The sequence below is a fragment of the Gymnogyps californianus genome, chromosome 21 (genome assembly GCF_018139145.2).
Source record: "Gymnogyps californianus isolate 813 chromosome 21, ASM1813914v2, whole genome shotgun sequence".
NCBI lineage: Eukaryota > Metazoa > Chordata > Aves > Accipitriformes > Cathartidae > Gymnogyps > Gymnogyps californianus.
Window position 1 is genome coordinate 512816 of NC_059491.1, and position 24445 is coordinate 537260.

The 24445-nt window shown below is 63.0% G+C and overlaps 4 protein-coding genes across 4 annotated transcripts; 1 reads left to right on the plus strand and 3 right to left on the minus strand.

Moving 5' to 3' along the window:
* Positions 1–311: 311 nt before the first annotated feature.
* PHF13 (PHD finger protein 13) lies at positions 312–2637 on the minus strand. Its single transcript, XM_050909374.1, has 4 exons — positions 2565–2637; positions 2014–2115; positions 1005–1557; positions 312–594 (listed from the first exon to the last, which is right to left on the minus strand). The coding sequence occupies exons 1-4, from the start codon at positions 2601–2603 to the stop codon at positions 368–370; spliced, it is 921 nt and encodes a 306-aa protein (XP_050765331.1). The 5' UTR covers positions 2604–2637; the 3' UTR covers positions 312–367.
* An 839-nt stretch (positions 2638–3476) lies between these two features.
* Positions 3477–13460, plus strand: KLHL21 (kelch like family member 21). The gene is made up of 5 exons (XM_050909515.1): positions 3477–3534; positions 4343–5379; positions 6828–7233; positions 10151–10223; positions 10609–13460. The coding sequence occupies exons 2-5, from the start codon at positions 4350–4352 to the stop codon at positions 10900–10902; spliced, it is 1803 nt and encodes a 600-aa protein (XP_050765472.1). The 5' UTR covers positions 3477–3534; positions 4343–4349; the 3' UTR covers positions 10903–13460.
* Positions 13461–14330: 870 nt separating this feature from the next.
* ZBTB48 (zinc finger and BTB domain containing 48) lies at positions 14331–19441 on the minus strand. The gene is given in 10 exon segments (XM_050909640.1): positions 14331–14682; positions 14780–14868; positions 15006–15170; positions 15576–15712; positions 16269–16423; positions 16803–16889; positions 17251–17343; positions 17749–17860; positions 18665–18960; positions 19004–19441. Coding segments are annotated over 10 exon segments (1869 nt in total). The 3' UTR covers positions 14331–14385.
* Positions 19442–19619: 178 nt separating this feature from the next.
* TAS1R1 (taste 1 receptor member 1) lies at positions 19620–24411 on the minus strand. Its single transcript, XM_050909269.1, has 6 exons — positions 24266–24411; positions 23869–24175; positions 22751–23527; positions 22132–22344; positions 21615–21735; positions 19620–20574 (listed from the first exon to the last, which is right to left on the minus strand). Exons 1-6 carry the CDS (start codon positions 24409–24411, stop codon positions 19643–19645), a joined length of 2496 nt encoding a protein of 831 aa, XP_050765226.1. The 3' UTR covers positions 19620–19642.
* Positions 24412–24445: the final 34 nt, after the last annotated feature.

A 24445-nucleotide genomic window follows, 5' to 3' on the forward strand; every position in this document is an offset into this window, starting at 1 on the left:
AGGAGCTTCCTAGCACAGAGAAGGCTTGCAGTTTCCCGATGGGATGAGAAAACATACGTGGCAAAGGTATTGTACATTCCCCAGACATCACCCAATTCATAGCTGTCACCGGACAAAACCCCACCGAACCCAGCGAGCTCCGTCTGTCCCTCGAGCTGATCGGTATCTAGCAGCAGTTTTGACCGGTCGGCCTCTTCCAGCCCCGGCTGCCCGCGACTTGGCGGTTCCTCGTCCCTGTTACCGCAGGCCGGCCGGGCAGCCCTCCAGCCTGAGCAGCAGCAGTTCGGGGGAGCTCTCCCCGGCCTCCGGCCGGCGCCCGCGGCTCGCCGGCCCGCCCGAGCAGCGCACCAGCACGCGCCTCCCTCCCCTAGTCCAGAAAGCGCCTGCGCGAGCCCGTCCGGGAGCGGTTCGAACGGCGAATGTCAAACTTGGAGTCCCGGCACTTCTGGCATATGTAGACCTCCGGGACGTTCGACTTGCGGATTTTGGCGCAGGAGAGGTGGATCCAGGTGTGGCACTCGTTACACTCGATCATCGGCCGCCCGGCGAAAGGCTTCATGCAGAAGCAAGTGACTAGGTCCCACGAGTCGTCGTCTGCAACGAGAAACGGCAAGCTCCGTTTTTAACGGCCAACGCCTCTCACCCGCACCGGGAATTTACTCTCCTTTCGCGCTAAATTAACTACCTGGGTTTCAAAGACAGGCACTTTGCTGATCTTTCCGGGTCTCTCTTGCGCGGGAAGAGGCTCTCAGCAGTACAAGAGAGGCCGTAATCCGGGAGAGGAGAACCGGCTGCGTCTATAAAGTCGCAGCTTTTCACTCAGTTTATTGCAAAAGCAGCCCACCAACCCCCCCCTTCCCCCCGAAAAGCCAACCGCCGCTTAATTCTGCCCAGCCAGCGCACCTCGGCGTTACCCTCACGCTACAAGTAAAGCGCCAAAGAGATCGGCAACAGCACCGCCGCTTCCACCTGGCTAGTCCTCTTTGGGCAGCCGGGCCACCTACCCGAATCCACCATGATGTCCTCGTCGTCGCCGGTGCCGTCCTCATCCCGAAAGACCACCTGCTTGCCCTGCCGAATGACCGTTCGTTTGCCCACGCTCTGGATCTCCACCGTCTGCTCGGCCGTCACGGCAGGGTAGGAGACGCTGGAAGGTGTGTCAGAGTCCCACACCGAGCAGTGCTCGGTCGCAGACTGGGGGTCGCCCTCAGACGAGGGGCTCATCGGCGTCTCTACGTAAGAGTCCTCCGCCTCCAGCTCCAGCAGCTTCTCCTCGTAGTCCTCCTCCGCAGACACCTCCGTTTCCCTCCTCTTCAGCTTTTTCTTCTTCCGGATCTTATCGATTTGCTTCCGCTCCGGCAGGAAGTTGCCGGGTTTTGCCCGCTGGAACAGGGAACCGTACGGTTTCGCTCGCTTCAGCTGACTGAAGTTCTTTCTGTTCTTGGCGGGCAGGGAAACGGAAGAGGGGATGTCATTGAACCGGGGATCCCAGCTATCGCTGTCAATCGTGCCTCCGGTGCTGTTGGGAGGGCTGGGGCTGTTCCTCAGCGGCGTTTCCTGGAAAACGTCGAGAAAGCGGATAAAAGCATGAATTCGGAGCCAGCTCGCGCGCGCAGCGCGGAGGCACTGCGCCCTTTCCCCCGAGGCGCTGCCTCGCAGGACCCGTCTCGCCCAAGTTCAAGCTCCCGCTCTCCCCAGGGACCTCCAGCCGGGCAGAGCCGCAGCCCGGAGCTGCCTGGGCCCCGGCAGGGCTGAGGGACAGACGCCGGGATCCGTGATCCGTACTTTTTCCACCCCACCCGAAAAGCAGCCCCCCCCCCCCCCCCCCCCCCCTGCCTCAAAGCCCTCCCAGCCGCTGCAGCTCCCCTTTTGTGTCAGGGGTACGGCGCCGAGGCGTAACCTTCTCGCAACGGCCGATTTTACAAAAAAAAAAAAAAGCCCAGCAGACGCTGCCGCGGCCGCGGGCCCGGGGAGGGCGCCCGCCCGGTGCCCGGTGCCCCGGCACCCCCTCACCTCCTGCGGGTAGGGGATGTAGCCGGCGTAGGCCAGGACGAAGGTGCAGAACTTGTTGAAGTCTTCCACGGTCCGGTGCCGCCGGGAGGCGGGGGAGAAGTCCTGCGGGGGAAGGGGAGGGGGTCAGCGGCGGCGGGGCCGGGCACGGCCCGGGGCAGGGGGAGGCGCCGCCGCCGCCGCTCCCCGCCGCCGGGCCCCGCCCGCCGCCGCCGCCGCTCCCCGCGCCGCCCCACCCCCACTCCCCGCGGAGGCGGTAGCCGGGCAGCGCCGCTGCCGCCGCCCCCCCCGCCCCCCCTCTCTCCCCCACCCCCGCACCCCCGGTCTCGGTACCGGGCCCTCAGGGGGGGCCGCCCCCCGCGGCAGGACACGGCGGGGCGCGCCGCCGCCATTCCTCGCCCCGGCGCTCCGCGCTCGGGCGGCACAAGATGGCCCCAGCCCCGCGGCGGGGCGGCGGCGGGGAGCGGGCACCGGCGGCCGGGCGGGCCGGGCCGAGCCGGGCCGGGCCGAGCGGCGGGAGACGCCCCCCCCCCCGCCCCGGGGCCCCGGCTCACCTCCGGGGCGAACGGGGAGGCGCAGGAGTCGGAGTCCATGTCCCGGCGCGGGAGGCGGAGGCGGGGCCGGGGCGGCAGCGGCAACCGAGCAGCGCCGACACCCGCGAACCGCTCGGTACCGGCGGGAGGCGGCGAAGGGGCGGCCGCCCGCGCGGGGGCCGCCGGGAACGGTAGTCCGCCCGCGCGGGGAGCGCCGGGAGCGGTAGTCCGCCCGCGCGAGGGCCGCCGGGAACCGTAGTCCGGGCGTGCGCGGGGGCGGCCGCGGGGGCCGCCGGGAGCGGGGCGGCGGGCATGCGCAGTGGCGGCCGCGGGGGCCGCCGGGAGCGGCAGTCTGGGCACGGCCGCTGGAGGGCGGGGCCGGGCCGGGGCGGCGGCGGGGAGCGGAGTGGAGCCGAGCGGTGAGCCCGGGGGCACCGGGGGGGCCCGTTACCGGGGCGGCGGAGGGGCGCGGGCCCCGCTGCAGAGTCGCAGTTAGGCCTTGGTGGGAGGAGGGGGGGCCTCGGTTACCGCGGTGTAAGGCCCGGCCGGTGACGGCGGGGACAGGCAGCGGCGGGCAGGGCGGCCGCCTCTCGCCAACTCGTGAGCCTCGAGGCCTTGGCTCCGCTGGAAGCCGCCCTCCCGGTCGCCGGGCTCCAGTCTCGCTCCGCCCCGCCGCGGCCTCGCTGCTCTCCTCCGCCTGCTCTCGTACCCCCGGCGCCGTCTCCCGGCCTGCGCCGGCCCCGAGCGGCCCCGCCCGCGGGAGCGGTGCGAACCGGACCTCGCGGCCTTCCCTTTCTGTCCGGCCCGGTGTAACCGTCAGGACCGCAGGGCGGCGGCTGGCGCCCGGCTGCGCCTTGGGCCCCCGCAGTGCCGCTTGGCCCACGGCGGCTCCCGGGGAGGGAGCCGGAGCCGCAGCCGGGGCCTTAGGGACCTGCTCCCCCGCTGCCTTCAGCTGCCTTCTCTGCCGCCGCCGCCGCTCGGTTCCCTGACGGTAAGCGCAGTTTATTTTCTGCGTGGAGCAGCCCTGTTTCGCACCCATACGCGCTCTGCTGAGTATTACGTGGGTTGCACGGGAGCGTTGCATCCAAAAAGGCTGGAAACACCACGAGTTTAGCAAAGAAGAATTTATTTTACGCTTACGGTATTTATTTGACTGGAAGCAATTAGCAAGCCCGCTGGATGCGAGCAGGGACAGGGAAGCCTGGCAGGGCAGCAGCCGTAACGCTTTTGGCCAAAACGCTGGGGGTCTCCGGATTTACGTAGCCGAGCCTTGCCTTCGATAACGGCCGGCACCGGGGGCTCAGAGAGAGTGCCTCCTGGCAACACCCCCCTCGGCGCCTCGCTTTTGAGGACGACCCCGCTGTCCTCCTCGAACAGCGGCGGGGGCTGCTCCCGCTGGGCACCCCGTCCGAGAGACGAGGCGCCCGGGGCTCAGGCGTGACGTTCACGGGGCTGTCGGGTTTACGGAGCTCTGCCCGGCTCTTGGGAGGCTGCCTTAATCCTGGGAAACTTCAACACGGGCTTTTTAAAAATATAATTAGACTAAGCAGGGAAGGCTGCTGGCAGCGCCAGCACGTTATGCAACTGCCGCTCCTCCGTGACGGGGGAAGGAGGATGTTTTCGAGGGCTGTTTAGTTTATCCCGCTTCCCGGCCAGAGGGCGTTTTTCCCTGTGCTAACCCACCTTTTTTTTTTTTTTTTCCCCCCTCCTTTTTCTTTTCTCTGTCCTGCAAGCTGCTCTCGGGGTTGAATCCCGAGGGGCTGCGCGCAGGGCGTGACACAGCGTGTGCTCTCCCACAGGCACGGCATGGCGGCGAGCACAGGCAGCAGCGGCGGTGGGACGGCGGCGGCAGCGGGGGAGCCGGCACACGCGGTGTCGCTGCTGCGGGGACTGAGCGCGCTGCGGGCGGAGCGGAGCCTGCTGGACGTGACGGTGGTGGCGGGCGGGCGGGAGTTTGGGGCGCACCGCGCGGTCCTGGCCGCCGCCTCCGGCTACTTCCGCGCCATGTTCGGCGGGGCGCTGCGGGAGGCGCGGGCCGAGCGGGTGCGGCTGCACGGCGTGGAGCCCGAGTGCCTGGCGCGCCTCCTCGACTTCGCCTACACCGGCCGGGTGGGCGGGCTGGGCCCCGACATCGCCGAGCGCCTGCTGCGCGCCGCCGACCTGCTGCAGTTCCCCGCCGTCAAGGAGGCCTGCGGCGCCTGGCTGGCGCGCCAGCTGGAGCCCGCCAACGCCCTGGACATGCAGGACTTCGCCGAGGCCTTCGCCTGCCCGGCGCTGGCGGCCGCCGCCCACCGCTTCGTCCTGCGGCACGTGGGCGAGCTGGGCGCCCAGCTGGAGCGGCTGCCGCTGCCGCGCCTCCTCTCCTACCTGCGGGACGACGGGCTCTGCGTCCCCAAGGAGGAGGCCGCCTTCCAGCTGGCGCTGCGCTGGGTGCGCGCCGACCCCGCCGCCCGCGCCCCGCTGCTGCCCCAGCTCCTGGCCCACGTCCGCCTGCCCTTCGTGCGCCGCTTCTACCTGCTGGCCCACGTGGAGGGCGAGCCGCTGGTGGCCCGCTGCCCGCCCTGCCTGCGCCTCCTGCGCGAGGCCCGCGACTTCCAGGCCGCCCGCCTCGACCGCCACGACCGGGGGCCCTGCGCCCGCATGCGCCCCCGGCCCTCCACCGGCCTGGCCGAGATCCTCGTCCTCGTCGGGGGCTGCGACCGCGACTGCGACGAGCTCGTCACCGTCGACTGCTACAACCCGCGCACCGGCCACTGGCGCTACCTGGCCGAGTTCCCCGAGCACCTGGGTGGGGGCTACAGCGTCGCCGCGCTGGGCAACGACATCTACGTCACCGGTAAGGCGCGCGGGGCGCGAAAGCACCGGAGTTGAGATTTCCGTGGAAAATACGGGGGTTCTAGCAGCGAGACTGGGCTTTTCTTGGGGCGGCAGAGAGGTTGAAACTCTGCTCGGGCTCAGGACGCCTGCAGCCTGAAGACAGGCGTAGGGGCTCCTGGAGTCGGTGCTGGATTTAGCAGCTGGTCTCAGTCCGGGAGGTATTTTGCCATGACTAATGCTCCTGAGCACGTGGGCAGAAGTCACAGATCTTGCACTGGTAGAGCTTTCTAACCGCTGGCTCGGGGGGACAGGAGTCACCTGAGAGGGTTTTGAGTTTCTGTCTGCGAAGAAGGTGTTTGGGTTCAGAGCCCCGTGAATCACAAGCCAAGCGCGTGCTCGAGGCAGAGGCGTGTCAGAAAGCCCCCGGTTCCTCAGCCAGCCAGCGCCTGTGAGTCACGGTACCTTCCTCAGCACGAATCCTGCCTCCTCGCACTCCGCTGGGGCTACAATTACTTCTGTCAAGGTGACACGGATGTGTAAATTTGGCTGGTAATCTGCGTGTAGATGCCTCCTTTGAACTACATCCCCGTAGCTGGAGCGGCAGCCCTGCAGCGGCCGTAGCAAACCAAGGCCTGGGAAACCCAGGCACTGCGGAGCAGCTTGCTCTGCGTGTGCAGGACGCGCTGACAAAGATTTGAAGGGCAGGTCAAATGCAGGTGAACAGAAAACTGTTGGTTCTCTAGTCACGAGCAGAAAGCAAGGCTCTGCTTTAAGGGCAGAGTTGTAAAAATGAGGGGCTGCCACACGGCTCGTTTGCATGGACGCCCTTACGTGCGTTTACGCCTTACGTGGGAGCTTTCCGGAGCAATCCCAGGCAGGTCTGAGGGCGCCGGTACTGCCGAGAGCCCCGTGCTTCGGCGAGGCCGCTGCTGGCGGGGATCTTCGCTCACTCTGCTTAGTGTCAGCGTCGTAGCACGGGCAGCGGGGAGGGTTGGAAGGTTTCTGGGCTGCTGGCGGTAACGCTGCCTTGGCAGCCAGGCGCTGGTGAGTGTTAGTGTCCCCTGTGTCACAGCAGCTTCTGGGCAGCGACAGAGCGGGGGTTGCCAAATGGGGAAGAAAACGGTTATTTGGAAGGATGGAGGCAGTCAAACCCGGGAGACTCGTTTTGAGTCGTGGCCGAGTACAGACTAGGAATGACATGGGGGAAATTCTTCCGGGCTTGCTGGGAAAGAAACCGTGCAAAACTTCTGTTAAAACCCTCACAGTGCACGCTACTGTGGTCCTCCAGGACCGAAATATTTTCTTAACGTACGGCCCTGGGAAGCAAAAAGCGCGCGTGGGTATTAAGAAGGTGTAGCTGGAAGACATAACAAAGATCCCGGTCCCGAGCCGAGCCCTCTCCTCCATCGCCCCATAGTACTTCCCTTTGCGAAACCGCCCTTTGAAACGTGGCGTGCTGTGCTGCAGGGGGATCGGACGGGTCGAGGCTGTACGACTGCGTCTGGAGGTACAATTCCAGCGTGAACGAGTGGACGGAGGTGTCTCCCATGCTGAAAGCCAGAGAATACCACAGCTCCACGGTCCTGGACGGGCTGCTGTACGTGATCGCCTCCGACAGCACGGAGCGCTACGACCACTCGGTGGACAGCTGGGAGGCTCTGCAGCCCATGCTGTACCCCATGGACAACTGCTCCACCACCTCGTGCCGCGGCAAGCTGTTCGCCATAGGCTCCCTGGCTGGCAAAGAGTCCATGGTTATGCAGTGCTACGATCCCGACAGCGACCTCTGGTCCCTCGTGAACTGCGGCCACCTCCCTCCCTGGTCCTTCGCCCCAAAGACCGTCACGCTCAACGGCCTCATGTACTTCATAAGGTGAGTAGCGGGAGCGAGGACCTCCCTCCCCACCGGGCAAGCCCAGGCTCTCCCCGGGAAGGCGTGCGGATTTTGCGGGCGGTCGTAGGAAGAGTGCTGCGTCGGGAAGGCACGGCGGTGCTTGCTCTGACGGTGCAGGTGGGTCTGTGAACCGCCACGCCTCTTTCCTTTACTTCTGTTGTAGCTAGAGCTCAAAGAACTACGCTTCAAATTGTGTAAAAGTGTCTGAATGCAAACCGACGGGCTGGGGAATGGCCAGGTATAAATCTGGCTGCAGTCAGCAGCGCGGCTTGGAAACAGACTTCTCGGTTTTCTTTTTCAACCCCCCCTTGTTGCTATAAATAAGCGGGTAAGCTCCAAGAAAACGTTAAACTGTAGCGCAGGAGAGGACGTCCTCCGTCTCAGCGGAGATAAGAGGACTGAAGATTAAATGATTGGTCACTATTTTTAAGCGCCTGTCCAAATTGGGACTTAATTACCCATCTGAAGCTCTCCTGGTGGTGCAAATACTTCGGTTATCCACTTAATTAAAAATAAACTGAAAGGCATGCTAGTGCTGAGGCATTTCATCTTGTTGTCTCGACTCTGGGCAAACATAGACTTCTCTGATGGCCTCCAGACGCTTTTCTTTTTTTAATCTCCTCTTGGCTTTGCATAAAGCAGCAAGTTTCTACCCGAGACCTTTCATTTGATTCATTTGGGTTCAGCCGAGTGTCTTGGTTCCTGGCAGTTGTTCGCAGGTAGCAGTTTGAGTCACCTGGTTTTCAGTAAATACTGGCAGGGGTGTTCCAGCTACTCGGCTTCTTGTCACAAGCCGATTCTATAGTTTTCCTTTTTCTTACCCATTTTAAAATGCTGATGATTGGCACTTCAGGATTTCTGATCACTTACGCATCTGCAGGAGTTAATGAGGAGATTATCGGGGTCAGGTTTTTCTCCCCTCCTTTCACGTGCTGCACGTGGGCTGCTGCTCTGTATGTAAAGCCTGTGAGATAATCTTTGGAGGACAGAGGAATAGGTTACGAATAGAAGTCGCAAACTCATTTTTTGGTTAGTTTTAAATAGCTCGGACTAAAGCTTCAGACTGACGATCCCCCCTAGTGGGACTAGTTTTATAACTATAAATACGGCACAGCAGCGAGGCTGAGGTCTTCAGCTGCGTCCTTCTTCGAGCTAACCCTGAGACGGGAGAGGAGGCCCGGGCCTGACTGTCACCAGTGCCTGGAACTGCCTTTGCCCCTCGTTTCCCTTCCACTCCGTCCGGGTTTTCAGCTTCGTACTTGGAAGCGTTTGACTCGCCTGCTGCCGTTAGTTACGGGAAGCGTCGTGAGCAGCAGCAGTTCTTCCAGGCACAGACGGCTTGGCAGCAGCGTTTAGCTCCCGAGCGCTGTGTCCCAAGGCAGGTACCAGCTCTTGGTTCTGAGGAAGAAACGTTGGTCTTAGTGCAGCTCCGTGGGGCTTGGAGCGCTCGCCTACGCGTGCCCACGGTGAAGGTGTTTTGTTCAGGTGAATATCAGCTCGGTTCCAGGCACACCGCAAAAGTAACTCAAACCAAAGACACCGGTTTTAAAGCGTGTATCGTATGGGTACCTTAGGAATGCTTGCCCAGAGCGTAACCAGAAAGTCCCACGGCACGCACCTCGGCTTCGCCGCAGGCTTAGCAGACAGATTTCGGACGTAATGGTTTGCTAAACAGACACTGCTGTGGTAGGTGACATTTCTCGTTTATTTTCACTCCCTCCCCTGCTCAGATTCGTGTCAGTGATCGAGACAGCGATACCTTGTCGCCTGCACAATGCGTGGCCGTGCACGATGTCATGACAGATACAAAGACAATAAAATATTCCTTGCAGCCTCTTGAATCGGTCCGTAACAGGACTGTCTTGGAGTGACTGACGGCACTTCTCCGGCTGCCCTGACCTTGTCCTCTTCGCATTCTTGTGTCAGCGGCGCGCATTTCTGTGTCGCAAACGTCCCTCACCTGCCGCTGTCGCCCTCCCGTCTCGCAAGGGGACCGGGTGAGAGAAGCCTTGGGGGATTACGCTGCCCCCGCCAGCTCTTCCCTCAGTCCTCCGGCCCGTCTAAATTTGGTGTTGGCGAGAAACTCAAGCAGTAGGGATGCTGTTACTTTGAAGTGCATGGAGGTTTGAGCCTCACCAGAACAGCAGTAATTTTTCTTCCAGAACCTGAAGCGCTTGGCACCAAAGCCAGATCGGTCTGTGAAATGCAGGAGGTTAGTCTGTGAACACACCTACTGTAGATGCAGATGTAAAAAACACCACTAGGTTTGAGAAAGCCCTCGGGATTGCACAGCGATTTCCGACCCGGCAGCGGCGTACCTGCGCGCTGGCCTCCGAGGGGGGCTCACAGTCCGGAGCGGCTTGTCCCACCGTCTCGGGTGGAGCGACCGACTTCAGGAGGCAGAAACCAGCGCGTGCTGTCAGCTCGCTCTGTCTCCGGTCGTCTTGTCCGCCTTCCCTCCTCGGCAGCGTCCTAAAACTCAGCGTACACCAGAAAGCATACAGTGCATAGCTTTGCCTGTATTGAAGCTCAGAAGGAGCACTCGGGCTCTTTGGATGCGTAGGTCACTGGCACTGAGAATGAGACAGGCTCCTGCGCTAACATGCGGTACGTGCACAACGTCTGTGCCAGCCTGCTTCGAGGGCCGGGGTGCAGCAGAGAGTTCCAGGCGTTTCCCGGGGTTGAACGTCACTGCTGGCACAGGAGAAGCCCAGGCTGGAGGCTGGGGTCTGCATTGAGACCCGCGCCTTCGTACGGGAACCCTTTGGTCTCCGATATATGTAGCGGGATTGGAGCAGGAGTGCTCACAGCGGTGTTTCAGGCTGTTGAACTGGGGGCTTCACAAGGCGGGAGGTTTTTAGAACGCAGAAGAGTGATTTTGTGTTCTCTCCCACAGAGACGACTCGGCTGAAGTGGATGTTTACAATCCAGCGAAGAACGAATGGGATAAAATCCCTGCCATGCTTCAGGTAGGACGCTTACCGACCTGCTGGGTGCCTATCAGTGTTAGAAATGGGCTTAATTTACCTTTGGAAGGCAGGGTGCTCTTCAGATTATAACCCCTTGCGCGTGGAGTGCGTTTAAGCGTATCGCAGTCACCTGGAAGAACAAATCCTGGACCGTGATTGCGTAGCCGGGTGTTCAGCCCAGCAGCAAGAGCTGGGCGAAGCTGGAGAACGCCGTCTCCTCCCGGTGTTTGGGCAGCGCTGGTTCAGAGCCAGAGTCAGCAGCTGGCGGGCGCCGAGCCCTGTCCAAGCGAGCAGCTGCGGGACGGCACCCGACGCCTTTATCCCCTGCCTCACTGGGCAAACCCCTCCTTTCTCATTGCTGCGTGTATTTATTTGTAAATTGTAGGTTCACGTTGGGGGGAGCGTGGCCGTGCTCGGCGGGAAGCTCTACGTCTCCGGTGGCTACGATAACACCTTTGAACTCTCGGACGTCCTGGAAGCCTACGACCCCGAGACGCGAACGTGGAGCGTGGTGGGCCGACTCCCCGAGCCCATCTTCTGGCACGGCAGCGTCAGCATATTCCGGCAGTTCATGCCGGAAACCACGCAGGAGGACGACGGCATCACGCTGGACAACACCATCAACTTGAACAGGCAGCGCCAAAACCTTCACAACCAGAACCTTAACGAGCTTCGTTAGCAGGGGAAGGCGCCGTGCCCCTGGCTCGATGCGAGTTCCTTATCCAGAACCAGTGTTGCTTTGAGAGAAGGCAGAGGCAAACCGGTGCTTGGAAACAAAAACGTACTGATCGTAGAGGGAGTGAAAGCTCTGCATGTTTGACGTGCTGTTGCGGACCCGCCGCCGGCAGACAGCGAGGCCTCCGCTGCGGCGTCCCTCGGCCCTTCTCGGGGGTGGGAGAAGGCGCCGCGCCGCCCGCAGAGGAGACCCGCGAGGTGAACTCTGAGGAAAGCGAGCGCGTTGAACGTCACCGCAGCGTGGCAGCTTACGGCTTTCGGTCAGACGCCTTTCACTGGGAGCTCCTTCACCCCGTAACGCTTCGTTTGCCACCAAACTCCTTTCTTCGGTTTCTTTTTCGGGAGGGGTCTTGTCTGGTAGGAGGGTGGCCTGGACCCCCACCTCTGTTCTGTGCCTCGGAGGAAGACAGCCCTGCTGTGCACGTCTTCCTCTGCGTGGCTGGAGGGGGGAAAGGCCTTCCCACAAGAGCTGGAGGTCTGTTGGGGGCGAGAGGTTAATAGGAGAACGTGGCCCTTCCCGCCCTGTCGCTGTGGTCCTCGGTTGCCCCTCACGCAGGAACAGACGTCCTGCAGCAGGGATCTTGCCAAGGCCGGGTTGTGAAGCTTCACCTTTCCCTTTGTCTGAACTCCGGTTCTTCCTGTATTTTGGCGGGGTTTTTTAAGTTGCAGCATTTAAACTTCTGCAGGCATTTGTTTTCCAAGCCTTCTGAGCAGAGCACTTTTTCCTTCTGAGAAGAAACGCCCTTATTTATCTTTTAATCGCGTTCTCACAGCCAGATTGTTTTCGTTTCTGATCGTCCCGGCTGCGCCCTCTTTTAAGGGAAGGGGAGAAGCGAGTGCCCCTCTTGGCTGGCCCGAGGAGCGACTCCTGGGGCTGGCCGCTGCTGCCCTCGGCGAGGACCTGTTCCCCCTGCCCGGTGTGACAGGGCTTGCCCGTAGCGGGGCTGAACTAGGCAGAAAAAGCTGCTGCTTGCGGCGAGGGCCGTTGGCTGTCGGTTCTCCTGTGCCGAGCCCTCGGCCGGCGCGCTGGGTTGGGCAGACAGGCCCTGGGCAGCGAGGGCAAGTTTTTATTTCTTCACCATTTTAAAGGAGCTAAGTTGGTGGTGTGCTGTTTTAGGGGAAGAAAAAAAAAAAAGCCCAACTTAGCGGGAAAGATGAGTGCCGCGTCCTCAGGAGATGCACCGCAGGCTCGCGGAGTTGCTGGCGGCGCTTGGCTACCTTGATGCAGAATTGCTTTCAAATGCGTCACCTCGTGTGAAGGAACCCGCCGGACCTTCGGAGAGCTCTCGTGCCTCTCGCACCTCCCGTTTGCAGGAGCTCTCGGGATTTGGGCAATTGGAAAATGCCGCTGAGGTGTTTTGGCGAGGGTGTAGGAGTTAGCCAGAGTGTTGCGGATTGAAAGGTAGTAATTTTAGTGGGTTTTTTCTTTTTTTTTGTTTGGGGTTTGCTGGTTTTTTTGGCCTGAGTAAGATTTGCCTTTATACTCGCCCAAGTGACCTAGCTAGCTTGGGCTCTGTTTCCTCTGTCTACCTTAGCTGAGGAGAAGCTGCGTGCAGTTTACTCGCAGAATGTTTCTGGAACAGGCAAACAGCTCAACCTGTGGCACGGCTCGCCCAAAAACCAGCGTCGCACCTTCGGGGAAACCTGCAAGGCATGACAGCGGCTGGGTGCGTTCGCTTCTTCCATCTGTCGTTTTTAACCAATAGGAAAAAAATTTGCATTTAAACTTAATTCAGAGATGGAAAGCCCGTCTACTTGATTGCTCGCCTTCTGGCTTGCCCTTGGATTGAGTAGCGTCAGAGCCCCGTCTCCGCAACGTTAGCGTCTTCACAGCTTTAAAAAAATCAGGTTTGCCTTGAATGCCGTCGTATGCCACGCTCCTCAGCTGCGGGACTTGGGAAAGCCGTTCCTGAAATCGGGGCTGTTCCCCAAGCCTGAAACTTTTGACAGTGCCTTGAAACCGCCGCGCGCCGGCGGAGGATCGCGGAGGGGCCTTGCCCGGCCGCGGCAGCCTCTCGCTTTAAAACCCTCCCCGGCGCTGCCGCCGGCTGGGCTGCGGGGCGGGACGCGCGGGGTCCCGCCATTCGGGGCGGCTCCTTCGTTTCTGGGAGTAACGGCCGCGTCCCGCCGCGCTGACCCGCGAGGCCGAAGCAGCCCGTCCCCGCGGCGCCGTGTCGCGCCCGGGGAGAGACGGCGTGTGCCGCGCAGCTGAACTCGCGTTGCAGACCGAAGTATTTATGCCGAACTATAAATAGCACGCACAGCCTGTCTCATGCGGTAGTGCTCGCTGCTGGACCTGCCACCCCCAAGTTCCCCGAGCGGCTGAACAGTTACGGAGCTGTATTTATTTTTTGTAAAATTCATTGTGTCCGAATCTTTTGAGTACAGTTTAAATACCATCCTTTGAAACAAAGGCATTTTACATTTACAGATAACGTATTTTTATTCTCGTAGTTTGTTTCTGAATTTACTTGCAGCAGTCAAGTTAAATAAAACATGTTACATAAATCTCGCTGTCGTCTTTGAGGGGAAGATTACCGCGGTACGTTTGTGCTGCGACGTTTCTCATCCTAGGCCCGAGGGACGTTTACACCGGAGACTTTCCGCCTTCTCGGTGAGTGAAAGAGGGAACGGGGAGAGAGCGCGGCTGCGATTTCGGGGCGCGTGGGTACACCGGGTGATCTTCCCCTGCCCTGGGAATACTCAGGAAACCGTTCTTAATGTCACAGCAACCCTGGATCGCGTGATTTCAGACAAACACAAATCCCCACACCTAAGAACAGGAGCTTAGAGCGGCGTCCAGCTCCTTGAGATAATGCCTTTCCAGTTAAGTAACAGCTCAGTTCTCTCAATGGTGAGAAGATACAGGTCATGCCCTGCCTTTAACGCGGCAAAGAAACAGCAATTGGCGGAAGCTCGACGAGACAAAGTAGAACTAAGGCACAAATTCAGTGGAGGAGACGCTCCTTTCGGCAAGCGTTTAAGGAAGGGGGCAGAGCCGCGCTCCGTGGGGAAGGTAAGCTTTCAGCGCCAGACCCCAAAGGCAGAACTGCCGGCGCAGGGCGAGCGCTGGAGGAAGGGGGAGGTGAGCGCCAGCCCTCCCTCCCTCCGGCTGCACACGAGAGCTCCTTCAAAAGCAGTTCACAGTGTTACACACACACACGCACACACACACACACCAGTCACATCCCGCCTCGTACAGCACACGGTCATTTACTGACGTAGCCGTTCCGAGTAGCTTCGCGTTTGTTTCTTCATTCTTTAACCTCAGCGTAACTTCATTTCCCTGCAACCTGGGGTGGGAGCTTTGCGGGGAAGGAGGGGAAGGGGCGGATGCACAACTCGGAAAGAACGAGCGTGGCAGAGAGCGGCTCCAGCCTAACGCTTTATTGTGTTTCGGTAGGAAGGACGCGCGCAGGCGGTCGCGCTATGTTTCACAGTCTTCGGGAATCGTCGTCGTTATAATTAGCGATTGCTCGATCACATCCGCCGTAGAGAAGTTCTCGTTTGAGCAGAGTCTCTGCACGGGGATCTCCTCGGGCAGGGAGCCGTGGGACAGGGACTCCACGATCACCTCGGCCGAGCCCACCTCCAGCTCCGGGGGCGGCTGCAGCGCCACCACCACGGCCTTCTCGTCCTCGATGATCAGGTTCCGCAGCTTCCGCTGCCGGGGGTTGTAGTTCTCCACCCGATCGTGAATCTCCATGTGGCGCCTCAGGTGAGCCTGCCAAAGGAAGAGGTGCGACGAGGGGCCCGGCGAGGGCTGGCTCCCCCGGCGCGGCGTGTGCCGCGGGGGTCCCCGGAGCCGGGGAAGGCCTCACCTGCCGCGTGAACTTGTAGCCGCACTCGGTGCACTCGAACTTCCTCACGCCCTTGTGCCGGCGGACGTGGACGCGCAGCTGCTCCACAGCTGAGAAGGGAAGCGAGAGCCCGTCGGCGGCGGCGGCGGCGCCGTGCCGTACGCGCTCGCAGCGATGCCAACCCGCGCCAGGGAAAGGAGGGCAGTTTCTCAAGGGCCGGGCGAAAGCTCCACGCCCCGGCCGTTACCTTTGAACGTTTTGCCGCAGATCTGGCAGAAGTGGGGCCTCCCCTCCTGGTGCCGGCTGGCGATGTGCCTCAGCAGGGGCCCCTTCTCGGTGAAGCGCTGGTCGCAGAACTCGCAGCTGAAGGGGCGCTCCCCGGTGTGGGTCCGGTTGTGCTTGTCCAGGCTCGCTGCCGTTCGCGGGGTGGGGGGAGAGAGAGGGGGAGAGCCGCGGGTCAGCGGGGCTCGGGTACGAGCCGCGCCGCAGCGAAGACCGCACACGGGCGGTGCGGTCGGTCCGTGCCAGGCTGGTTCGGAAGGCTTAGAAGCAGCACAAGCAGCAGCCCGCTGGTCCCGGCTAACGGTTACTGGGGAAAACTCATCGGTTTCTTCCTCTTTTGTGCCGCGAGGGTAACGGAGGTAACGGGAACGTGGCTTCCTCAGCGTTAGCACGCGCTCACAAGAGCGTGGCTTCGCTCCCCGGAGGAAGCGGGCAGGAGAAGGCGGGTTTCGCGGCACGGCTGCTTTCTGGAGGTCCCGGCTGCCGGAGCGCGGTGCTCAGCACTACCAGCCCCAGCCACGCGCCCGGGGGGTACCTTGCGTCCTGAAGGTCTTGCCGCAGAGGTGGCACTGGAAGGGCTTCTCGCCGGTGTGCGTGCGCAGGTGCATGTTGAGGTTGGCTTTCTGCGTGAAGGCGTGGTGGCAGAACTCGCAGACGTAGGGCCGCTCGTTCCTGCGGGCGGGGGAAACGTTACCTTCATCTCTGCCTTTGCCAGCTTTAGCCCCTCAGGTTAGCTGCCGCTCCTCCCCCAGAGTTCTGGTAATTAAATCCTACTTCGACCCATCTCAAACTGAAGTATTTTGGAGGCCCACAAATGCTATTCTGCAGCCAGGGGCTCCCGAGCTGGAGCCTCCCGCCCCTTGGGCGTTATAACCAGCCCAGGAAACAGAACGCTAGGGGTGAGCGTGGAGAGCAGCCGCACGCTTGCCGCTTCAAGAACACGAATTAGCCGGGCTGATGAGCTTCGGTCATCGCCTGTACTACTACGGTCGCAACTCAGAGGAAGCACCAGCAGGCTGTGCTTCCTTTGGAAGCGGGAAAAGCAGAATGCCGGTTGGCCCCTCACCAGATTCCTGGCAGAAGCTTCAGCCCAGCACCTCCGGGAAGGGGGTGCTGGCCGCCCTCCAGCCAGATCCTCTCCCCAGCACCACCCAGCCGGGCCCTCGGGGAAGGAAGCGCAGCCAGGAGAGCCAGGGCGACGTAGGGGAGGACGCGGGTCGCGTCATACCTGTGCTTGGCCTTGATGTGCATCTGCAGGCCGTTGCGACTCGAGGCCCTGTGCCCGCACTCCTCGCAGACAAACAGCTTCTCTCCCCGGTGCTTGAAGGCCTCGTGCAGGCGCAGCTCTGTCCGAGACAGAAAGCACTTGGAGCAGGTCGAGCACTGCAAGGCCACAGGAGAGCGCGGGGTTAGGCAGCTCGCCCGGGCGCGGTTCGCGGCGTACGCCCGCACCAGACCCCTCGCCGCCCAAGACCCGTCCCTCCGCCTGCCGCTGCTGCTTTGGGGCCCTCCCCGCGGCCGGCTGCGGCAGCACCCCCAGCTCCGAGACGCCTAATGAGATGAGACAGCCTGACAAAGGCGAAGCGCTGGTCAGTACTTGGGTCTATCGGCCAAAAAAAGGGCGAGGGCTGCTCCTGTACCCAAGAACACTGGTTCCAGCAGCTCTGTAACTCCCTGCCTCGCTAAACAGAGCCAGACAGGACGATGGGCGCAGGCTTAGGCCAGGCCTGAGCGCGGGATAATTCCCGCCCGCTCCCCTTACCGCGTGGGGCTTTGGCGCGCCGTGCAGCTTTATCATGTGGCTCTGCAGGTCCTTCTTCTGCATGAACTGCTGGGCGCAGGAGGAGCACTGAAAGACGGGAGAGGAGGGTCAGCTTCCAGCTGCCCCCCAAACAGCGATTTCGGCGCGAGGAGAGGACCGGCGGCGCGCCGGCGCAACAGGCAGGGGAGCGCCGTTCTGACGCGGAACACGAATCCCTGGTAAGGCCGCAGAAAGCGCCTGGCCTTGGTGCCTCCCTGGAGCCCGTTCCGGCTCAGAGATGGGGAACGACCCTCAGCGGGCTGCCGCAGACCGGGGAAGGGAGCCGGTGCGCTCGGCTCCCCTGCCGGGCTGTGCCAGGCTGCCCCAAAACAGACAGGCTCGCCCCCTCTTCCTTCGTGCCAGCGTCTAGCAGCCGTTTGTAGGGACGTCGAAGGCAGGCACTGCTGACCTTGTACGGCATCTCGCCCGTGTGCGACACCATGTGCAGCCGCAGCTCCATTCGCCTCTTGAACACCTCCTGGCAGACCGAACACGTGAAGACCTGCAAGAGATGGGGCGGCGTCGGCTTCCGCAGAACCGAGAGTCCGACGCGAAGCCCGCAGCTCAGACCAGCGCTCGGCCCTCGGGCGCTGGGACCTGGCTATGATGTTTAACCCGCGCCCGCAGCCATCTGGATCTTTTACGGTACCAAGAGTATCCTCGTGTGCTTGAAAAAAATCAGACGAAACGAGAGCTGTCTGGTAAATCAGACAAAAGCTGCTGCCGTCCTCATCGGCAGCGGACCTGGAGGGCCCTGGCTGTGGTACGCGTGCCACGCAGTGGCGATGAGGGGTTTTTGTTCGGTAGCCGAGTGTGGCGCGGGCTGTGGCTGGAAAAAGGCTCTAATTCCGCTCCTGCAAAACGGCACCCGCTTTCCAGACCGCCGGTGGCAGCTTCCCGGGCGTACCTGCTCGGATCGGCTCATGCAATTCCTGGCTTCGTGTTCCAGGAGATTCTCTTTTCTAAAATAACATTTGCCGCATTTGGAACATTCAAATGGCTTTTCTCCAGTGTGTTTCCTAGGGGGAATACAAACGGAGAGCATTCATCACCGCCAGTCCGACAGCAGAGACGCACCGACAGGCCCGGCGAGGACACAGGGAAGGAACTGGGAAGGGGAAGGGAAGGACCGGGCAGCTTTTACCGACCCCCCCCGCAGCGCCCATATTGACAGTCACCCAAAAGCCGCCTTTTATGCCAGCTTTGCTGATCCCGTCGGAGCGCAGCCAAGCCGTTGGCGCCCGCTGCGCTCCGCGAAACCTCAATTTCGCAGGGCTCAGGTTCGCCCCTCGCAGACGAGTGAAGCTGGAGCTCGTGCCGTCTCTGCAGGCACCCGCTTTGCTCCCAGTTATCAACCCCCAGGCTCCTCACGGCACCCGGCCACGCCGGTGCGCTCCCCGCAACCCAGGCAAATTCCTCCATGGCCCATGCCGATTTGGAAAGCCCAGAAGGACGATCTGCCATCGTCCACCTGCAGCCGGCATGTCCCCTGAAAAAGCCCCTCGATGCCTTGTTTTTGAGCCAGGCTGGCTCCGACGCCCGAGAGGAGAAGCCCGGAACACTCCTCGCAGCTCTCAGAAGTGTTTCGGAGACGTATAACCCCCCCTCCGCCCCAGCTCAAAGCGACCCCGCGCCGGGGGGCAGAGGGGACCGCCTTCTCCATCCCGGGGGACACCGAGGCGTCGAGACCAGGCGGCTGCAAGCGGGGCCGATCGCCCACCCCCCCGGGGACGAGCGGGCGGGAAGGGGCAGAGCCTCGCGGGGCGGCGCGGCGCGAGTCCCCGCGCGCAATTGCAAGGGGAAGGAAAAGTCGGAGCGTTTACCTGTTGTGCACTTTAAGGTAATATTTGCTGAGGAAGGTTTTATGACATGTGGGGCACTCAACCGGCACCGCTGTACCTTTTCTGCTCCCTGGCGTCCCCGCCGCCCCCGCGCTGCCGGGCGCCTTCCCCGGGGGGGGGTTCTTTTTGCTCCGCAGGGCCTTTTTCTCGGGAAGGGACTCGGCGTCGCTGTCCCCCCGCCCGCCGTCGCCCGCCGCCGCCTCCTCCGGGGCCGGGGGGGTGGCCTGCGAGGGAACAGGCGGCCGTCACCGCGCCTCCCCCGCCGGGCGGCCGACCCCCTTCCCCTCTCCCCCCCCCCTCCCTCCCGTCCCCCTCACGCACCGCCTGGCCGCCGGGCTGCGGGGCCGCCGCGACGTCCGCCTCCCCCGGGCGGCTCGGGGGGGCGGCGGCGGCGGCGCGGCGGGGCCGCTGGCGGGGGGCGGCGGGGCGGAAGGCGCGGCAGAGCGCCACGGCGTCGGGCACGCCGAGCTGCTCGGCGGCGGCCAGCAGGCGGGCGCGGTTGTGGGCGGTGAGCGCCAGGCGGCCGGTGTAGAAGAAGTCGAGGAGGAGCTGGAAGGTGTCGGCCAGGCCCTCGGGCAGCGCCACCGGCCCGCCGGGGCCGCGGGCGCGGAAGAAGCGGGAGCAGCTGGCCAGCACCGGCCAGTGGGCGCGGAACTCCCGCCCGCCCACGCCCAGCGTCGCGTCGCAGAACTGCCCCGCCGCGCGCTGCCGGTTCAGCTCCCGCAGGACGCGGACGCTGTGGGCCGCCGCCGCCGCCATGGCCGCGCCGCTACCGGGCCCAGCGCGCCGCCGCCATCTTGGCAGCGCGCCGGATGTGGCGTAAAGGGCGCGACGGCTGCCGGCGCGCCGGATGTGACGCGAGGGCGCCGGAGGGGAGGCGGGCTGCGCGCGCGCCTGCCGCCTCAGGGGCTCGGCGGCGGCGGCGGCGGCAGCGGCTCGGGCCTTCCCGTCCCCGGCGGCTCAGGCGTCGGCCAGGCGCCGCGTGTAGCGCTGGATCGCCATCTGGAAGTGCTCGGGCGTGTTGAGGCGCGGCCGCAGCAGGATGACGAAGGCCTTCGGGAGGAAGTAGCCGCCCAGCAGGGCGCTGAGCGTGCAGAGGCCGCTGAGCGCCCAGGCCGCCGCCTCCAGCCGGCCGCGGAAGGCGCCGTGCGTGCAGAGGATGGCGGCGGAGCAGGCGAGGTGCAGGAGCAGGCTGCAGGTGAGGCACTTGGCCTCGTTGTAGCTGGCGGGCAGGTCCTTGCCCGCGTAGCTGAGGGCGAAGCAGCAGGCGCTGAGCAGCAAGGTGTAGGCGACGATGGCGGTCCTGCTACCCTCGACGCTCGAGGCGCACTCCAGCACCACCCGCTCGGCTGAAGTGCCGTAATCCCTGTGCGGCACCGAGGGGCTGGCGGCCTCCGAGGCCAGGCACAGCACCGCCTGGGCCGCCGTGCTGGCGACGACGAAGAGCACCGGCCCCCTGCGCCGCAGCCAGGCCTCGTAGAGGGCCGGCCAGCGCGCGTTCAGCTTGAAGATGCAGATGATCTGGAAGGAGCGTGTCGCCACGCACGAGAGGAAGACAGTGAAGCTGATGGCAAAGAGGGGGAGCCGCAGCAGGCACGCGTACCGGGTGGGCTCCCCGAAGTAGAAGAAGAGGCTGCTGCAGGCACAGGCCAGAGAGCCCAGCATGAGGAAGCACATCTTCCCGCCCGCAGACTTGACCACCGGTGTGGAGGCATTCAGGGCGAAGAGGACGGCCAGCCCTGCCATGAGCAGCATGAGGAGGACGGTGGGGGTCAGCAGTGCCCAGGAGATGGGCTCAGACCAGGACAGAAACTCGACAGTGCGGTTGAAGCACGCTTCGCTCCTTGCCGGGGCCCACTCATCTACCCTGCAGGACTGGCAGCTGTAGAGGTCTGCGGAGAACATGAGCCCGAGCGGTGACAGAGGCACCTCACACACCCCAGACCCCGGTAAGAGATCTGCTGCAGCGGAGCACCCTGCCCTTGCAGCCCCCCAGGCTCTCTGCGAGAGCTGCCCACCCCTCACGTCCTGCTCTTTCCTTGGGCACTTCCAGGCCGTGAGCAGCGCAGGGGGCTCTTTTCCCAAAGCCCCCCCAGTGGACTTCCAAAAGTCCGTTGCTTGGGTTGAGAGGCACGAGGCCTGCAGGAGCTCAGCCGGGTGAGCCGAGGCTCAGGGGCGCGTGGGCTGTGGGTGGGAAGGGGCTTGTGCATCCAGCAGGAACCTGTGAAGGCCGGGACAGGCCTGCAGCAGCCCCCCTTCCACAGGCTGGGGTATGGGACAGTAATGCTGACCGGCTGTGTTTGGGGGCTCCCTGCTCCCACTGTTACCTGGAGCTGGCCACTTCCATCCCCCTCAGCCCAAGTGTGGGCCAAGGCTGCTGAGTGACCACCTGCCGGCAAGGGGTTTGTCGTTGTGGCTGGTGACTCCGAGGCAGGAGATTTCTGCTGCCTGTCCCAGGCGGGGGACATTTCCATATGCCAGCCGCTGGTGACCGCGTGGGGCGGAAGCCCCGAGTGCCATCTGGGGCACAAAGGCAACCACCGGGTCGAATTTCCCTCCCGGAGGATGCGGTGCAGGAAACGGCTGTTGGGCCGGACATCCCTCGTCCCCTGACCGCGGGAGAAGGGGCTCTGCCAGCGCCATCTCTGCCGGCTGTTTGACTGCATGGGCGCACCTGTGGGCAGCGCTCCCCGGAAAGCACAGAGCATGGGCTTTGCATACCCACGGGTAAGCAAACGGGAGTCAGCCCGACCGCGTTCAGGTCAGCTCAGAGGTTTTTACTGACCACAGGGGGGAAGAGCGAGCGGAGAGAAGAGGCTGGGGGAACGGTGAGACGGAAGCAAGGAGCTGACAGGAGGAGGAGGCAGGGTGCGGGCAGGGGAGCCAAGCAGGAAGGTAAGGGGAGGGAGCAGCCCCCCCAGGGCATACTGACCCGATCTGTTCAGGAAGGTTCCCGACGGACAGGGCACGCAGCTGAAGCAGCATCGGTGGCGGCTCCGCTGCAGCCGCTTCTCCCCTGGTTGACAGGTCTTGGAGCACACCGAGGTGGGAGCCTGTCGGGAGCGCGGCGAGGGTCAGGCAGGTGAGCGGGGCGGGCAGCAGGACACCTCGCTGAGCACCAGGCCCGGGCCTGGCAGCGTTTGGGCAGCTTGCTGCCGGCTTTCGGGACAGACCCTGGCAGGAGCCAAGAGCTCGCCACGTGGTTCTAACAGAGGTGGTGGGAAAATGAGACTGTTTAAAGGTAAAAGTAGGAGCCTTTTTGGTTCATGTGCCCTGCTTGTTTTTTGGAAGGATGAAAGCTATACTCAGAACGCTGATCACCCCCCCATACCGCCTCCGTCTGCCCTCATTTTTGTCCTGCTACGGGGAAATACCCCTGAACTGGCGGTGTTGGGGATGTAGCCGGCTCGGCGGTAAGCAATAAATAAGATCTGGATGCGGAACAGTACCTGGCGATCTTTTGTGTGCCACGCGATTTTGCCCCGGTCGATGCTCAGCCTGTCGGGGTTCACATGGAAAGTTCCTATCACATCGAAAGCCCAGCTCGGGCCGCTCCAGTTCCACATGACGATGTCGTAGCCTTTACGAATGTCCCCGTTGGCGTCAAAAGAGATGCGGCTCTTGTACAGGGTGAAGTTTACTTGCTTGATTTTTTGTAGGAGCTGTAAGCCAGAAGAGTAAGAGAAAAGCCCTTCCTGATGACGAGACTCCTGCTGAGGAATGCCTTGTCTCGGGAGGGAGATGTGCTAGAGGGCCCCTTCCCTGCTCTGGCTCCTCTTTCCAACCCCCCAGGAGCTAGCGTATGCCCAGCTGCAGAAAGTCCCTTCCAGGTTTCTGCGAGGGGCTGGCGGTAGAGGAACAGAAGTGATCTAGGGCAGGGGTCTGGGTCTAGGTCCAGGCTGCTTTGACTGTGACGGGCGGCTGAAGCCCATGAGGCGCCTCAGCTGGGACACGAGCCTTCCAGAGGGACAGAAAACCCCTGGGCACAAGGGGAAAATCCTGCCCTGTGAGGAAGAATCCTCATGGATCCTCTTGCACAAGGAAGATCCTTCCTCGTGTTGCTCTTACCTGCCAGGGATAGACTGTGCCTTTGCTGCACGCCCCCGAGGCGCAGCCCAGCAGGTCGTGGAGGCCGTGGGCCACGGCGTACACGGCTGAGTACACGTTGAAGGAGGCTTGAGCGTCATACGTGTTGTGGGCAGCGGTGAGCGAGTGGCAGCTGGTGCAGTGCTGGGTGCAGTCCAGCTGGGTGCTCCCTCCGATTCCCCCGCCTGCCTCCGTGCTGCCGGCACGTTCAGTCGCAGCACTTTCCTCCGCCGTCTTCCAAGATTCAAAGCGTTCCAGCATCGTGGACTCTGTCTTCTCAACCGACACCCCAATCACCGAGCCGATGCTCTGGATGCCAGGCACCTGCCAGATTGTTTGGGCTAACGACCAGTCTTCGGAGCCCACCCACACCATGCCTGTGATGTTCCTCTGGACCACCACCTCAAAGAAAGGGCGGGCGCTTTGTCTGTTGGAGAAGACGACGGTGACGTTGACCCTGACGTCCATGAGGATCCTGACCAGGTTGTGGAGCTCCGGGCTGCTGGCATCCTTGTTGACGGGGATGATGCCTCGGTAGGCAACGCACACGTCGCTTGCGGTCAGCAGCTTGTGGAGGGCGTCCAAGCCGTCCTTGCCGTAGGCGTTGTCGCTGCCCAGCAGCGCGACCCAAGTCCAGCCAAACTGCTGCAGCAGCAGGAAGATGGCCTTCACTTGCTGCCTGTCGCTGGGAATGGTGCGCAGGAACGAGGGGTAGAACCGCTTCAGGCTCAGCGTCTCCAAGGAGGCTTCGTAGCTGATCTGCAAAGGGAGCCAGGAGAAAGGGGGTGGCGCTCCCCCAGGCAGCGGCACCCTAAGAGCTAATGGCACGGGCAGCCCGTCTCCTGAAGAGACTCGGGGCTGGGCAGGCAGCAGACCCGGAGCCGAATGCGCTGCCGCGAGAGAAACCTTTGAAGGAGAGCGAGCCAGCCGCGGTTCCTGCCTGCCAGCTGACAGTGCCTGGGAAGAGACCCGGGCCAACGCGTGCGCCGGGGGGGCTGCGTTTCCAGCTCAGCCTGGCTCCTCAGCTCCGAGCCCACCCTCCCTCAAACCGTTACTCCTCGGGTTCCCTTTTCTTCACCGGCCGGGGGAGCCGTGCTTACCTCCGGTATGAGGAAGACTCCGAGGATGGCCGCTGTGGTGAGGGCCAGCTGGGTGCTGTCGGGCCCGATGATGGCCACCGCCTCGGGCTCGTAGCGGCGCAAGGTGGGGAGCACCTCGACCTCCCGCCCGCCTTTCCGGGCGAGGGCGCGCAGCGTGGCGTGGAGGCTGGCGGGCTCCGAGCAGGTGTCGTGGATGTCGTAGCCCAAGGTGACGTTGGGGAGGAGGACGCTGGAGTTGTTTATCTCCTCCACGGCGAAGCGCATGGCCTGGGCCAGGCAGTAGCCGTGGCTCTTGAAGGCGGCGGGGCTGTGCGAACGCAGAAGTGGTTTTCAGGGAGGAAGAAACGCGTTTTGGGGGGAGGAAAAACAGGGCGACGCGGGGCGAGGGGGGACTCACGCGTCGCAGCCGTGCACCAGCGGCCGGGCGGCGGCCCGCGGCGCCGGGGCGTGCATCTGGAAGAGGCCGGCCAGGCGGTAGTCGCCGCGGCTGGTGAAGGAGGCGGCGGCGGCCGCGCAGAGGCAGAGCAGGGCGGGCAGCGGCATGGCGGGGCGGCGCCGGGCGGCGGGCGGCGCCTCT

Bases quoted from the DNA above. Each gene is read 5' to 3' on its own strand.
- KLHL21 (XM_050909515.1), top strand. From the start codon at position 4,350: ATGGCGGCGAGCACAGGCAGCAGCGGCGGTGGGACGGCGGCGGCAGCG. The intron at 7,234-10,150 runs GTGAGTAGCGGG...TCTCTCCCACAG, and splicing joins GGCCTCATGTACTTCATAAG to AGACGACTCGGCTGAAGTGG. The intron at 10,224-10,608 runs GTAGGACGCTTA...TGTAAATTGTAG, and splicing joins AAATCCCTGCCATGCTTCAG to GTTCACGTTGGGGGGAGCGT.
- TAS1R1 (XM_050909269.1), bottom strand. From the start codon at position 24,411: ATGCCGCTGCCCGCCCTGCTCTGCCTCTGCGCGGCCGCCGCCGCCTCC. The intron at 24,176-24,265 runs GTGAGTCCCCCC...GCGTTCGCACAG, and splicing joins CTGGTGCACGGCTGCGACGC to CCCCGCCGCCTTCAAGAGCC. The intron at 23,528-23,868 runs GTAAGCACGGCT...CTCCCTTTGCAG, and splicing joins GAGTCTTCCTCATACCGGAG to ATCAGCTACGAAGCCTCCTT.
- PHF13 (XM_050909374.1), bottom strand. From the start codon at position 2,603: ATGGACTCCGACTCCTGCGCCTCCCCGTTCGCCCCGGAG. The intron at 2,116-2,564 runs GTGAGCCGGGGC...CTTCCCCCGCAG, and splicing joins CCTCCCCGTTCGCCCCGGAG to GACTTCTCCCCCGCCTCCCG. The intron at 1,558-2,013 runs GTGAGGGGGTGC...GACGTTTTCCAG, and splicing joins ACATCCCCTACCCGCAGGAG to GAAACGCCGCTGAGGAACAG.